This window comes from Aythya marila (assembly GCF_965140915.1).
Source record: "Aythya marila genome assembly, chromosome: 6".
In the NCBI taxonomy this organism is placed as follows: domain Eukaryota; kingdom Metazoa; phylum Chordata; class Aves; order Anseriformes; family Anatidae; genus Aythya; species Aythya marila.
The window spans coordinates 28,189,309-28,204,615 of record NC_139047.1 but is presented as its reverse complement, the minus strand read 5'-3'; the positions used below and the strand labels follow the sequence as shown (position 1 = coordinate 28,204,615).

Here is a 15,307-nt window from a genome sequence, read left to right as displayed (position 1 = left end):
CTCAAATGGCAAATAGATTCTGCCTTTTGTTTAAAAGCAGATAGCCAGTAAGTACAAAATGTTATTCCAAATTAATTACAGGTATTAAGTTTCTCCTATTTTTTTTCCTCTTTTGACAGTAATAAATCTTTGCATGTGAATAATGGGAGAAACTCTCTTAGACTTTCAAATGTTGAGCACAATCTCGAAATAAATAATTAAAAAGTCTATCCAGACAGTGGAGAGAGAGGTGAATTCCTCACTGTGCTTAAGACAATCGATATCTAGGTGTTTTGTTTTATTTTTCTTGAAATTGGCTTTATTGTGATAAACTTGATAGCTGGCAACCATAGAATGTTTGAGTAATGTTAAAGATTTGCTGAGGATTGTCAATAATGCCATCTGAAGGTCTGCAGCTGTTTTGTATACCACACCAGGTAAGTTAGAGAACAGTAAATAGAGAATATATATATATATGTAAATGTATACAGGCAGCCATTACATTGGAGGATGCATTACTGATCAACGTAACTATTCAAGAACAGCTTAGCAAGGTAGAAATTATATAATGAAAAATCCTCCAGAGAGACTACAGACATGAAAAAGTATAGCTGCCTCAGCTGTAATTAAGATAGCTGTACTTAAAATTATTAAAATCATAATAGAGCACTGTGTTGTGTTTTCCCCTTGTACACTGTATGAAAGTTCTATGGTTTAGTCTCCCCTGAAGTGAATGGAATGTGATTAGCATTGTCTTTAACTCACCCTTTACAAAATTTCATTTTCTCTGAGATTTATCTATTTATTTTAAATAGAATCTTTGTTTCAGACCATTTTGGTGCAAACAAACAAAATCTAATGTGAACTAAACTGCCTAGAAATATGAAAGTGAGGATTTACAACACAGTTCCTTTACTGGGACTGCTGCCACCTCCAGAAACTCCTCAGAGGAAAAACAGGTATTGTTCTGGTGACGTACTTACAAAACTTCTGAAACTCTTTTTCAAGTAGGTTGGCTAGAAAAACTCTCTCTCACGATTAATGTCATGAAAAAGAGGTAATTCATTCTGAAGTAAGGGGGAGGGGGAAGGGACTGAAAGTCCAAATATGGAATTAACTGCAAAAATGTATGACCAGAGAAAGCTAGTGCCAGCTGCAAAATTGTAGTCTTACAGTATAATATATCCTGAGTTTCAAACTAGTATACTAATAGAAGGAGATGCAGATGCTTTGCATTATATTAATGGTGTTTGACTGATATAAAATACTTACCATGCTGACAGATGCAAAAAGCAGTTTTTTAGGAAGAGTGCATATATTCCCTCCATCAATCTAGAAATTAGAACACGAAAAAAAAAATTTTAAGACTGGAGAACTGCATAAACTTCAAAAAAAAATCAATTTCAAATTATTATCACTGATATTAAGAATATATTTTTAAAACTCATATATATAATTCTTAACATGTCTAACTAAAGGGTTGTATCAGTGTTGATTGCAAAATGAACTCATTTCTCTTCATTGTATATGTTGACTTAGAATCCAGGGACATCATCTATTGTTTGGTAGCTTTATTTTTTTTATGGATATTGATATTATAACATGGGAAATATAATTTAGATAATTTAGTTTGGATTGTTCATTGCATGTTTTAGGACTTCTGTCCATCTTTCTTATATAGTAAATACCTGTTCTGTTTTTAGATCCTGCTGTAGGCATCTCTTAGTGCATCTACTGTTTGCTCTGAGAGATACTCACGGTTGTTCTTCTCCACTGTCCCTAAGCAAGGCATGGAATTAGCCTTTCTCTTACAATTATAAACTTTTTCTGAATTCCACATTTACCAGCTGTTTTTTCATTTCTTTCCCAGAAGTATTTATTTTATAAGTAATGGTGTCTCCAAAACCAACATTTAGAGAAATGTTAAAGAAATAATGTAGCTACACCATGCAGAAATGTAGATGGTAAAAGGAAACTCCAGAGGTAATCTAGACTGTGATACGCCCAGACTGTGCCTGACAGATGTTTATCAAATCTGTTCTTACAAAGTTCAGTGATAGCAACTACATAACTTCCTGGGGTAGCTTGGCTATCTGAAATATCTAGGAGACCCCAGAAATCTGAGATAGCAAGGCTATCTGAAAATCTAACCAAGAAATTTGTTGCTGCAAACTAAGCCTGTTATTTTTTCCTTTCCTCGGATATACATCTCTTTTTAACAAAAGACGTATACCTCTGTAATCAGTTGTTTAGCCCCTGGTAGTCATCTTTAGCAGATGAAATAACTCTCTCAACCTCTTCCATATATCATTGTTTAAAAGCTTCTAATTTTTATGTTGCTTTTCTCTGGACCTTTTTAAATATAATGAGGTCTATTTTAAAGACATTAGTTTAGCATAAACCAGTATGTACTTTATAGATACTAAGGCTGTTTATCATGTGCCTTTTATTCCTGCAATATTTAATGCCCTATCTACCAAGAGCATGATGCACATCTGACTCAAGAGAGAGACTTATTTCAATGGAGTTGTCCTCAGTGATAAAAAGAAGCATATATAAAAATCTTAATTAGATTATGCCTCCCAAAATACAAATATAGAAAAATATAGAGAATACAAGGAAAACAGAGCTCATTAAACTTAGTAGTGACTAAGTTGCTGGAAAAGTAAGTTCCGTAAATGTGAATCTTGCTTGACATGTTCCTCTGTCCTCACATGTTACCTGAGCTTCTGATTCACTTTTAACTGAGGAGATCTCCCACATCATTCCTGGAGATAATCAAGTTTTTGCAGATTATCAGTAATACTTTCAGAAGCATGCAGAAATGGGTATGAAGACAGCACAAAGGCTTTTGAAATTGTGCAGAACAGGTTGGAGCTCAAGTTCTCTGCATATTATTGTAAACTGATGCAACTGAATTGAGAAAAGCTGCGGTAAGGAACTCTGCATGCAGTTAAAAGGTTATTTTCTACAGAAGCTGACACAAGCTGCTTACGAGGTTTATCATACCCAAAAGATAGACTAATCTGTAATACAAATAACATCCCTGGATATTGTAATTTACAGGAACTGTTTGCAATGTTACTGTGAAAAACCATTGCTACTTGTATGCAGATGTAGAAATGTTTTCGCATAAATCTAAACCCACCTTCTCAGTGAGGGAGAAAGTTGAGATAATCCACGTGTGAGATTTTGCCAGCTGGGGAAAGAAGGAAAAACTACACTTTGGCTGCATGCTTAATGGGCAAATTTATCTGATTTGAATTATACAAAATAATAGGTTCGTTCTATTCAAGTCTCATCCCAGACCCACCCCCCTTTTCCAGCCCTAGGGGAGGGAGCGTTAAATAATGGTCTGTGTAAACTGATGCTCATGCAGTAAGAGTTTGGAGAAGTGCTGCTTGTACAAGTTAAAGCAGGCAGCGAGGAAAGCAACCACATAACAAGCCGCTGCGGGAACAAAGTGGACCTTCCTGAAATTAAGCCATGTCTTTCCTCACGAGAGTTTTGACAACGGCATGCAAGCAGCCACTTGAATGGGAGAGGACTTACTTCTACCAGGAGCTTTTTGCCTGCGGCTTTCACCAGCTGCCCAAGCTTTCCAGCAGCCCATCGCTGGAGGTTTCGGACAAGTCGCCGGGGGCGGCAGCCAACAAAGCCCCGGGGCCGGAGGCGGGCTCGGGGGGCGCAGGGGGGCTGCTGGAGCCCCCCAGGCAGCGGCTCGGCAGGGTGAAGAGCCTGCAGGAAATGCCGGGACCCAACACCCTCTACAACCTTTACGAGTTCTTCTGGAAGGACGGCTTCGGCCGCATTCATGAGATCCAGGTACAGCCGAGTTGGAGATTTCGTAGATTTTAGTCCCGCCGGGGGTTACTTCGGCTTTTCCCCTTACAAAAACGTTGCTCAATCCCCGAGCTCGCAGCACCGCGCTCCTGTTATGAAAGAGCCGGGGCCAGGAGGAGCCCCATTCAATCTCCGCGTCCCTTCAGATGGAGGTTTAGCGGTTTTGTCTCGGCCAAGTACGGGGCTTTCAGCCGGGCGGGCATCCCCTGAGGAGCCCCCCCTTCCCCTTGTGCGTGTAGCGCGTACCCCCGCTCCTGGAGCTTTCTTTTCATCTTTATGCGTGTAGGTGACTGGCTTAGACTCTCCGGGGAAGAAATAAAGAAAAGAAAAATAAAAAAAACGGGATTTTTTGAACCAGGCTGCTTCACGCACTCGCAAATTACCTATTTGCGGGCATTCCTCGCCTCTCGGACCGCAGCACCCCCCTGAGGCGGGGGCAGCCCCGGTCGCGCTGAGGCCCCTCAGCTCCCTCAGGCAGCGGGGGCGAGCTCCCTGACGGCGCTCCCTCGCCGTGGCCAGAGACCATTTTGTCTCCCTGGCCTCCCCTTGTATAAATACACCCCGCAGGACCAGGACCGGGTCCTCCCTCCCTCCCCTCAGCGGGAGGCGGGCGGTTTGAAACCTCCCCGGAGCCGGGGGGGCGCCAACGGTCGCGGGGAGGCGGGAAGCGGGGCGCGGTGTGATGGCGGCCGGGCAGCGACCCCCGGGGAGCGGGGATGGCCCCAGCCGCCCTGCCCCGGCCCTGCTGAGGGAGCGGGGTGTGTGGAGGGGGGAAAAAGGCAGGAAATTGGGCGCTGGGGAAGGTAATAAGTTCCTCGGGTTTGGCTGGCTTTGTTGTAGTTATCACTGAGATAAATTAGATTAGATTTAGATCACTTTCTATCTAAAAAGTGTCAGGCTGCACGGTGCTTGGTGTGCCCTGTGTGATGGCGGCCAACCTCTATATTGCTGCTGATGAATTATTTGTCTGACTTAATTACTTCCTAACGAGTACATGCAGATAAACTGCTCTTCCTAATTGCTAAAGTGTTTTCCTACACTATATATCTTACATTATGGTGTTTCATTACTGCTCTGTTAGCACACAGAATTTGCAAGGCATTCGCCATAGTATTGTAACACTAAAATCCTACCTTGTACACTGAATTCAAGGCTTCCTTGAGATAAGTACACAAGTCAACACACTGAAAATTATTCCAACTATTAGAAAGAATGTAAGAAGAGGTAAAGAGTGTGCTTTTCACTACCGCTAGCTGAATAAGAAATTTTCTTCTTAAGTGAACATTATTCATAGAAAGAAAAGCGGGAGAAAGGACAAAGAGGAGTTGTAACACAACACTAGTTTTTATTCTATTTAGAGTCTCCAAAATCACTTTGCAAATCACGGCTGGCCTGTTTGCAAACATGCTGGATGCAAGCAGGCATTAGCCGGCTTAATAACAGTCTGTTAAATTTAACAATACAGTGCACATCAGGAATGAATTAATCTGAAACCCTTTGGTAACCAGCACAGCTACTTAAACGATGTCCTTTGGCGCATACAAGCACTCGTACGCTATATGCAGAAGGGGTGGGGAAGCCGGGTGTTTTTCACAAAGGCGATTCTGTTCTCGGTAACATGATTCCAGTTAGTCCTGGCCAAAGCAGTAATGCCTACAGCAATTATGACGAAGGAAAGGTATTTTTAATTTGTTGGGGGTCACATCTCATGTCTCTGTATGAGTATAAAGAAAAGAAAAGTGAGGGGAAAGGGTTTTGATGCTGACAGTTTGGATTTATGATGTGTGAAATGGTGTGAGAATGGTATGAGACATTCAAGTCTAATATTTGTAAGGTCTGGAATAAGGGAAAAAAAACCTATGTTGTGACAGAAAATATGGAAAAGAAATTCCAGGCATTTCTTTAAACATCAAGTTGATACAGTGATCACCATTCTGCTGAAAACTCCAGAAGTCCTCATCAATTTCTGTTTTAAAACTGGCATATGTTGGATTGACTCCATTGACAGTTTACTTTCTGGTAAATTTTATCATCCCTACATGATAAATTTCTTACCATGAGTGGATAAAAACAGTCAATTCCATAAATAACAAATTTGTTGAACTTCTTTTTGTGGGATTGGTGATCTGTATCCCCCTCACGCCACTGCGTTTTCCTTACAGCACTTATCTCCCACCACAAGCTTGCCTTAAAGCCTCTTGGTCTCTAAATCTCTTCAGTATTTCTTAAAATACCTCTGGGGCAAGAGCTGCTTTGGGAATGTTTTTTCATCACCCATTGGTCTGCATGTGATGTTTGGTTAGCAGGAGAAAAGCAGAAATAGTAATGGTTGAGTTCCTGCTGCTGCATATCCCTTGTCACGGTGACAGATGTATATGTATCGTTTGAATCCAGATGCTGGTTGTTGAAAATGGAAGAATGTAGTTGTAGGAGACCTTTAACTGTGTTTAAACTTGGCTGAAATTGGCCAATGTGTTCTGAAAGTGGTCAAGTGGAGACTGTCAGACACCACAATTGCACAACCCTTGTTTTATTTGGAAAGTAGGTAAGAATAATTATGTTTTAATAAGCGCTTGGTACTGTATGGTAAAGAGCAATTCATATGTCTTAAATTTACTGTTGGCAATTAAATGTTTCGTCTCTGATTAAAACATATCTCATAAATTAATCTTGGGTCAACACTAGATTTTCACTAGCTTAGTTGTATCAAACTTGTTTGATTTATAACAAACATGACTGCAAGCAGATGCCTTTAGGTTAGATGCAAGTAACATGTCAAATTTGGTCTATTTAAATTATTTTGCTACTTTAAAGAGAAATAAAACCTTTAAGACCTTAAACTGTTTTAAATCTAAAGTCCTAATAATAAATTTTAACAACTCCTTTGCAGACTCTTTTTCCAAACATGATGATGAACCTCTACTCCAAGTGAATTCCTGGGAGTTGTTTTGTTTGACAACAATATTGTAATTAAATTTATTTAAAATAATCAGTGAGATTTCCTCAGACAGTGACACATCACTTAATGTTTAATTGCCTGTTGCTTGCCTCTGGCTTGAATCATACAATTTGTGGATCAGTTGGCCACTAAACAAACCTCACTGCAGGAATAACACTTCAACTTTTCCTTCCTTTTTCAGAATTAATGTATGGCTTTCTCCAAAGTTTGCCATTGATGAATGTGTCCTAAAATGTACTTTTTTCACTATCATCATCCTAGGTTAGATGTAAGAAACTATACACTTTTTTTTTTTTTGGCAAGAATAAACTGGTAGAGTAAGTCTGTTTACAGAAGACATTGCAAGTAAGTTATTATACATCTGTGTTATACTTCCAGATTCACCCTATTTACCTCCTTGTTTTCCTTTTTTTTTTTTTTTTTTTTTTTTTCCCCTGACATTCTTTCTTACTTGATCTGAAGATGCGTGTGCTTTTAAGTGCCCCAATCCCTTTGATTTTCTTGGTATTTGCTTTCACTGGCACTTTTGCACCTTAGAGGTTTGGGTATTTTCAGTCAGGGGTCCTGAACAGCGCGACCCCTCTGTTTTCCTGCTGAACACTTCACAGTAACACTTCAATGCTTTCCTGTGACATTTCAAACCATTCCTTGATGGGAAAAGCGGGAATCGAGTTCTAGATGCAATACACTAATTCTCTGTGTGACAAATTGTCAGTTTCCTTTTCTGTTGATTTTCCTTAGTAATACTTTACTTCTGTTTCTCTTTGTTGGTGATATTGTAGCAAAAACACACTCAGGAATATGGAAAGATCTTCAAGTCTCACTTTGGTCCCCAGTTTGTTGTATCCATTGCAGATCGAGATATGGTTGCTCAAGTCCTCCGGGCAGAAGGTAGAGCACCACAAAGAGCTAACATGGAATCATGGCAGGAATACAGAGACTTGCGAGGAAGAGCAATGGGACTTATTTCTGCGTAAGTGGTGTTATCCCTTCATTTTCTGTTTTATTGTAAAACTAGTGATTTTTCTGAAGGACTGTACCGGTCCTCTGGGAATTCATTCTCTTCTGCATGGAGATATTTGTATGTTTAGTATGGGGAGGAGGAGGATATCAATTTATAGTGAATTGTCTATTCTGCTGTAAATTTTAAAAGGATTGGTAACGATGCATAGTTTGAATGAAGAATGAGCTACCTCACATTAAAACATTCTTGGGGACTGATTATCTGGAAGCAGTATATAAGAGCAGGGCTTACTAGCTTTGGCATAACACTGCACAAATACGATGTTTTGATCTGCTTCAGATCCAGATGACTGCAACAATTTGGAAGTGTGTTGTGTGGACTTACTGACTTGGGTTCACCTTAACTTTATTGTTCACCAAAGTGTTCTCTCACTAGATCAATGCAGAGAAGTCACTGTATCATAAATTTATACTGTAGTGCATCCCCATGCAGATGTATCTTTGTGTATGGCTGATTGTAGAAGTCATCTAGCTTTAAAGCTTGCATAAACTGACAGTGCATATGTGGGTGTGGTTATTTGCCAACAGGAACTGCTCACAGTCAGCACTGACATAGGTTGTTTATTTAGAGGGAAACTGATTTCCTGAGTAATGGCCAGTTTATTTCTTTAATGGTGGCACTTCAGCTTCAAATCTTAAGCTGCCCTGCAGAATCAAACAAGCAGTTCCTTGATGTTTTGTGTGAGGAAAACTTAAATCAAGAGAGACCCAGAAAGTGTCTGTTAAAGAGATTAAATTTTGCTGCTGGCCAGTAAGTTTCAGTACCTTTTAGTAGCATTATTCCAGGAGAAAGAAAAAAAAATCATGGGAAATACATTGCAATTCAGAATAAATTCATTAAAGACAGTTGCCTGTCTTCATGAGAAATTGCAAGTTATCCCTGGAGCCACAGTTCCCAACCGTTCTGCTTGTATCAAGCAGGCAGATGCTACAATTCAGAACTCTAGTCTTCAACAAAAAGATTTCAAAATATACCTAAAGGAGACTTTAGCTGTAAATAGTTTCTCAAAGCTCAGTCTGCTGTCTTATTTCTTTGTAGAGTTAGAATTAACATAACTAAAAGTGATTTATCAATAATGGGATTTACAATAGTAGCTTAAATTTTTGATTTGTCAGATCTGGATGTGACACCCACCTTTGACAATTAAGTACCAATTCTAACCAAAAGCAAGTTTGCAAACTATTCATTCAAATAGTTATTTAAAGTAATTTTAGTGAGAAAATTGTGTAAATCTAAATTTCTTATGTTAAGTATTGCTAAAACTAATTTAGAGGCACTTGTTAAGTTCAGAACACTGAGCTGACAAATTCTGTCACCCAAAGATTGCCTTCAGATATATAGACATGTTGCAACACTGAATTCTAATGTGAACATGCAATAAATATGAAATGAAAATGTAGGAGCATAATACCGAGTATACGGTATCATAACTCCATTATTGTCATTTCACTACTTAATTTTTCATCTCAATAATATAAGTAGTTGTCATTTCAGAGCTCTCCTTGAACTAGTGATTGTTAAGAACAGTTTTGTATAGAAACTAATAATTTTTTCTAGGGAGGGGGAACAATGGCTAAAAATGCGAAGTGTACTGAGGCAAAAAATTCTGAAACCCCAAGATGTGGCTGTTTACTCTGGAGGAGTCAATGAAGTTATCACAGATTTAATTAAAAGAATCCACACCCTCAGAAATCAAGAGGATGATGGGGAAACAGTGACCAATGTTAACAACCTTTTCTTCAAGTATTCAATGGAAGGTAGGTCTGAGCTGTACAACATCTGTGGCGAAAATTAATGTAAAATGATGTGCTTATGTTTAGGTAATTTTGTCATAAATGACTTTTACCCCATTGTGATTAATCTGAAATGGTAAGCTTGACAGTTTGCATTTGGATACCTTCCTACTGAAGGCAGTGGCTATCGGTAGAATTCCTTTGTAGACTTCAAACAGATGATACTTTGTAATAAGGGACAATTACTGTGTAAATGCTGACAAATAGGCAAAATGTACGGTCAGGGCCCTGACCAGTTTCAATATTCCATGTTTCTATATAAATTTCTCAAGAATAAGAGTGTTAACCTTCTAATCGTTTGTTTTCTAAGACACGTTAATAGTCTACTGGACAATTTCCAGATAAGCAATCACTATTTAAATTCTGTTCATAGTATGTTGTGGGAAAAGATAGTGCTTTTCTCTGCCTACAACACACCAAGTGTGAGATGGTAATGCTTGCCTTAAAATCACCTGGCACTGGCTACCATTAATGAAGGAATGTTGTGCTAGATGGAACTCCAGCCTTAGCTAGTCTAGGATTTCCTGTGTTCTTATAGAGATCTAATGGTGATATGCATTCACACATTCCTTTGACTGGCTTCATACTGCCTGATGCTATTAATATATAGTACCTTTTAAAAATACAGTCACTCTTTGCTGACAGACATCCGAATAACTTCAGTTTTGCAAAAACTTCAAAATTGCTCACCTATGAAGATGCTGCATCAAATGGCTGTCTGTTTGGCAAACTAATCTGAGTCTGTTCTACGTTATTAATGTCTAAAAATCACATTCAACTAAGTTACAAATTTTATGGAATTTTAAACTCTGAGCTTATGGATTCACTCTAACTGGCAAGTTAAATTCTTCACATTCTTTTAGCTTTTATTTATAACTCGTGCCTGGCACTCATTTATATCCTGTATCAACTGCATTTTTGATCAACTCACTGTCAACTGTTCAGAGAACCAGTGTGTTAGATTTTTTGAAAAGTCTATCTAAACAATAAAAGAATGCATAAGAACTGGCAGTTGCTGAAAGATGTGCAAGAGAAATAAAAGACACATGAAAATGAAGGTCTGCTCTGCTTCTCTTGGAATTCCTGTCTTCTCATGCTGAACATTACTGACATAGTAGCCACGGTCTTTCTGTGATGTTTAGCTAGGATTTTTATTTTTTTAATGTTTTCAATTTTTATCTACTCACAGCTGCAGTGGTAGTAACAAAGCTTATGAAAGTTAGAATAATTAAGATTATGATTATGTTAGAATTTTAATTCCTCACCTTATTAATATCTGTATATGGAAGTGTATACCAAATTCTTTGATCTCGTATGTGCAGGTGTGGCAACTATTCTGTATGAATGCCGGTTGGGCTGCCTGGAAAACAACATCCCACAGCAGACTGTTGAATATATTGAGGCTCTGGAGTTGATGTTTAGTATGTTTAAGACCACTATGTATGCAGGTGCTATTCCCAAATGGCTTCGTCCTCTTATTCCAAAACCCTGGAAAGAGTTCTGCAGATCCTGGGATGGACTCTTCAAATTTAGTAAGATTTAGTAGTAGAAAAGTTCTGCTGTTTTCCTGCAGGTTCTTTGTGTGCTTGAACCGGACTTACTGTATTTCTCATCTCAAATTATTAGGAGGCATTGCAGCAGAAGAGATGCTGTGATAATGAAACAAAACCCCACCTGAAATATTAACTAATGGTCAGAGTAATAATTTAATTAAACTCACTATGAAGTTTAAATATACACATACAAACACAGAAGTTGATGTAGAGATATAGCATTGTACTGCAGTATCTTTTTTAAAATAAAGCATTTTATACTACTTTATGAATCAGCCTTCAGTCATCTGAGTAAAAAGGAGGAGTTATCTTTGATATATATACATATATTTAATATTCTGGAGTATTTCAAAGGTCTGAACTTTCCCTGTCTAATTTTAGGAAACTGCATGCATCTTTGTATTTATTTTATTAACAATATTTGTCTAGGTAGGTCTGTGTAGGTCTTTTTCAGAACAGATTCTTAAGTTTCTTATTTTTTTAATCTGCCTATATGTATTGATTTGTACCTACACAAAGCATTAGGGAATCTGTTTAATGCTGGTATAGTTGTGTTTTCTGCAAAACATGTGCTTTTTTACACTGCCACTTTTAAATTATTTCCCACGTAGAAGTTCTCTCTTTCCCTTTTGTGGGTTAAAAACAAGAGCAGACTTCAGTTAAAAGTAGGTGAAAAACTGTTCTTGAGGGATTTGTTCTGTTTGAAACTTGTTATGCTACTTCTTTCTTTAATTCCTCTGTGAAAAAAGGAATTAAATGGTAAATATCACTGTGATGTGTGTAGTTGTGGAGGATTCAAAAAGGAGTATGTCGATTCTAGTTCTTTTTGTAAGCTCATTCTGAGAGACATTCACTTTCAGAAGAGTTTTCACCTTTGAAGCACTTGTTTCACTGAAAATGTTTGCAGTCACAAAGGTATAAATGGGACTGTGGGTAAAATTATTCAAAAGAAAATACCATTCACTGAAGTTTTTCCATTTTTGTTATTACTTGATGCTCCTCATCTTTGTCTTCAGTGTGATTCAGTTCGGTGGCTTTGACCTCCTGGTTGCCGCTAACATCTTGTAACAGCTGCTGTGTGCTGACTTGCAGCACGCTCTGCACAGGTCTTCTTGCAGAGTCATCAGAAAACAAGCCAGGTGGGCGTAAAACTCGACCTTGAGCTTCCTTTGCTTCCAGTCAGAATCTACAGCCTCTTGTGTCCTCTCCTCATGCTCAGTGGTCTCGTGCTGAGAGTCACCAAGGTTCCTATCGGCTTAGTCTTTCCCTATCATGAGTACCCAACGACCTACACCACCGCGTTTTAATTTTTTCCCTGTGAAAATAGATTTAAAATATTTTATGTGTTCGTGGCTATGTAGTATAGCATAACGGAGAAGTGGAACTGAAGTTACTGAATAGAACCAGCAGAAAAATAGAAATGGAGGCCTAACAATTTTTTTGAATCCCAAAGGTCAAATCCATGTCGACAACAAATTGAAGGCTATTCAGTCTCAACTGGACCAAGGAGAAGAAGTGAATGGTGGGCTACTTACATACCTCCTAGTGAGTAAGGAGCTTACTTTGGAGGAGATTTATGCCAATATGACTGAAATGCTGCTGGCAGGAGTGGACACAGTAAGCTTGTTATCATTTTTATTGAGCACAGTTGTTTTGTAAATCAATTCACAGTACCATTCACAGCTACCTTTGTGAGTGCAGGAGGGATGTGTGTATTGTTTTTAAAGACTTAATTTCTGACACATTTAAGTCATGATATCTTTTATATGATAGAAAATAACTTGCTACACTGTCTAATCTCCCTACTGGAACGAAGTCAGTAGTAAATCAACGGGGACACATGTTTTGGATCCGGTGTATCTGCTGCAGTTAGGATGGGGGCCACAGGCATAGGCTTGGCATGAGTTCACTCTACCTCTACTTGGGATGGCAACAGTCAGCCAGTCTGAGGCAAAGAGTCATGGTGATGGGGCTCAGTGTTAATTAAACTGGAGTACGAGGTATGTTACCCCTAGGGAAACATTTCAAGTGTGCCAAGCTAGACCAAATGATGCATTTGTCATCCAGAAAAATGTAAAAGCCATGTATATATCTTCCCTTTTTCTCAGTCCTGTTACATGGAATCAGTGCAGCTTAGCATTGACTGCAGCAAGGCAATCAGAAGAACAAGAAAATAAGAATTACTGTATTGTATATGCTATATATATGGATTTAGAGTATCAGTAAACAGTGTTACTATAAGTGAATGTAAACTTTTTTATTTAATAGTGCATTATGTAGGACTGTGTTTAATAATCTTAAAGTAAAAATGATTAAGTAAAAAGTATCTTTAAAGTGTTTTTTTAAAAAAAAAAAAAAAAACAAAAAACTCTTGATAATTGAATACAGATTTTTTTTTTTTTAATTTAAGAAAAGTCTGCAAGGTTTCTAAGGAAAACAAAACAAAACAAAATGGTAATACTTTTGAGTTCCAAAGTAAGGAGCATATGTAAAGCTTATATGCTAAAGATCATTCTGTTGGTTAAATATTCCACGGGCTTATGAGTTTAGACAGCTTTTTGTTGTTTGGCTCTTAAGTAAAGCACAGTTATTCTTCCTATTCATTTTCTAATCTTTCAGACCTTTAATTTTCCATTTTTAGTGTGACAAAGTTTTCATTAAGTTATAAGGAGAGTGTTCAAGTTCATGCCAATGAGTTTTTCTTTCCATTTGACGCAGCTTTCTCAGCTGGCAACAATTTTGTAAGAGTATGGCACTTGTGATTTCCTCATTTCCCAGCACAAGACAGAAATAGAGGAAACCTTTTTTTTCTCCTTCTGCTGTCATTTCAGATCTCATTTTATCACAGAAAATGAAGGAGGCTTGGAGGGTTATAAAAGCTTTCAACAAAATTGTAAGACAGCTTTTGGCTACAAAGCATTTTGTCTGTCCCTGGAAAAGTGCTAATTTTTAAGAGGTTATGAAGGAGCTGGGAACCAGGGAAGAAACACTGTTTACATCACAGGAAGTTTTGTATGCAGTTGGCAAAACTGCTGGCTCCTCTGAGCTCTGAGAGGAATAGGGCAGGGTTGTATTTAGCAGGGGGTAACCACTCAATATTACAAGAAGAAGAAAATAAAGCTGCTGAGAATTACTTCTAGCACTGTACCCCAGTTTGAACATGATATAAAAGGTCACCATCATGATGAATTTGCATTTTAAATTGCTCTTAAATGCAAGCCCCAAATAAGACATTACCAGATCTATTTGTTTTTAAACCCATACCCATACAATCTGATCTTCTCACCAATGAGTGAGAAGCTAAAAATGAAACTGTTTATTGCTAAGAATGTGAAACTGGTTGTCTATCTTCATTATGCAAGTAGAAAAACAAACACATTTTCAATTATTCAAGAAAATTAAGGTATAGTTTACAATCTGTCTTAAATGCTGTAAGATGCTAAGAACAACACAGGTTGCTGTTTAGTGTGTTTATGTTTTTGTATTGTTTATGTAGTTTTGTTTGCATTTGCTTTTTCTGTTACTTTTTCAGTGAAATATTAAAAAGTATCAGCATGGATTGTTTTAATATATGGAGGATATTTGGGCAGAAAAGGGCTGAAGGAGGAGATAGTGGAGTCTGACAACATCGCATTGAATCCAGATGTTAATCATTACAAGTCAGTTTTATAACCATAAACATAAAACACATAGGGGAAAACTTTGCTTTTCTTGGCTTGAAATTGTTTTTAATCTACTCTTGTTGGACTTCATGATGATGGTAGTGGTTTCTCCCTTAGACTTCTTTTACTTTGTCCTGGGCGACATACTTGTTGGCAAAGCACCCTGAGGTTCAACAACGTGTCTATGAAGAAATAGTCAATAACCTGGGAAAAGACCAAGTTCCTGTTGCTCTTGATGTCCCCAAATTGCCTTTGATTAGAGCTGTGCTGAAAGAAACCCTGAGGTAAGGGTTTTTGTAATTGTTAATTAAAAAAAAAAAAAATCCATTCGGTTGTGATGAGTCTTGAGTCAAGGCTAATGTTTATATTTAATATTTATTATTTGCTCCTTCTGTTTTTGCTTACTGTAACAGTATTGTGCCCAAGGATATCCAGGGAATGAAATAAGATAGTTTATATAATGCTTTTTAAGTATGGTAAAATTAGTGTCACAT

General features: G+C 37.9%; 1 protein-coding gene across 1 annotated transcript; it reads left to right on the top strand.

Moving 5' to 3' along the window:
* Window positions 1–3,465: 3,465 nt before the first annotated feature.
* CYP27C1 (cytochrome P450 family 27 subfamily C member 1) lies at window positions 3,466–15,101 on the top strand (the record flags this gene model as incomplete). The annotated part of the gene is made up of 6 exons (XM_082763325.1): window positions 3,466–3,804; window positions 7,564–7,754; window positions 9,363–9,562; window positions 10,921–11,130; window positions 12,605–12,768; window positions 14,931–15,101. The coding sequence occupies 6 exons, from the start codon at window positions 3,466–3,468 to the stop codon at window positions 15,099–15,101; spliced, it is 1,275 nt and encodes a 424-aa protein (XP_082619451.1).
* Window positions 15,102–15,307: the final 206 nt, after the last annotated feature.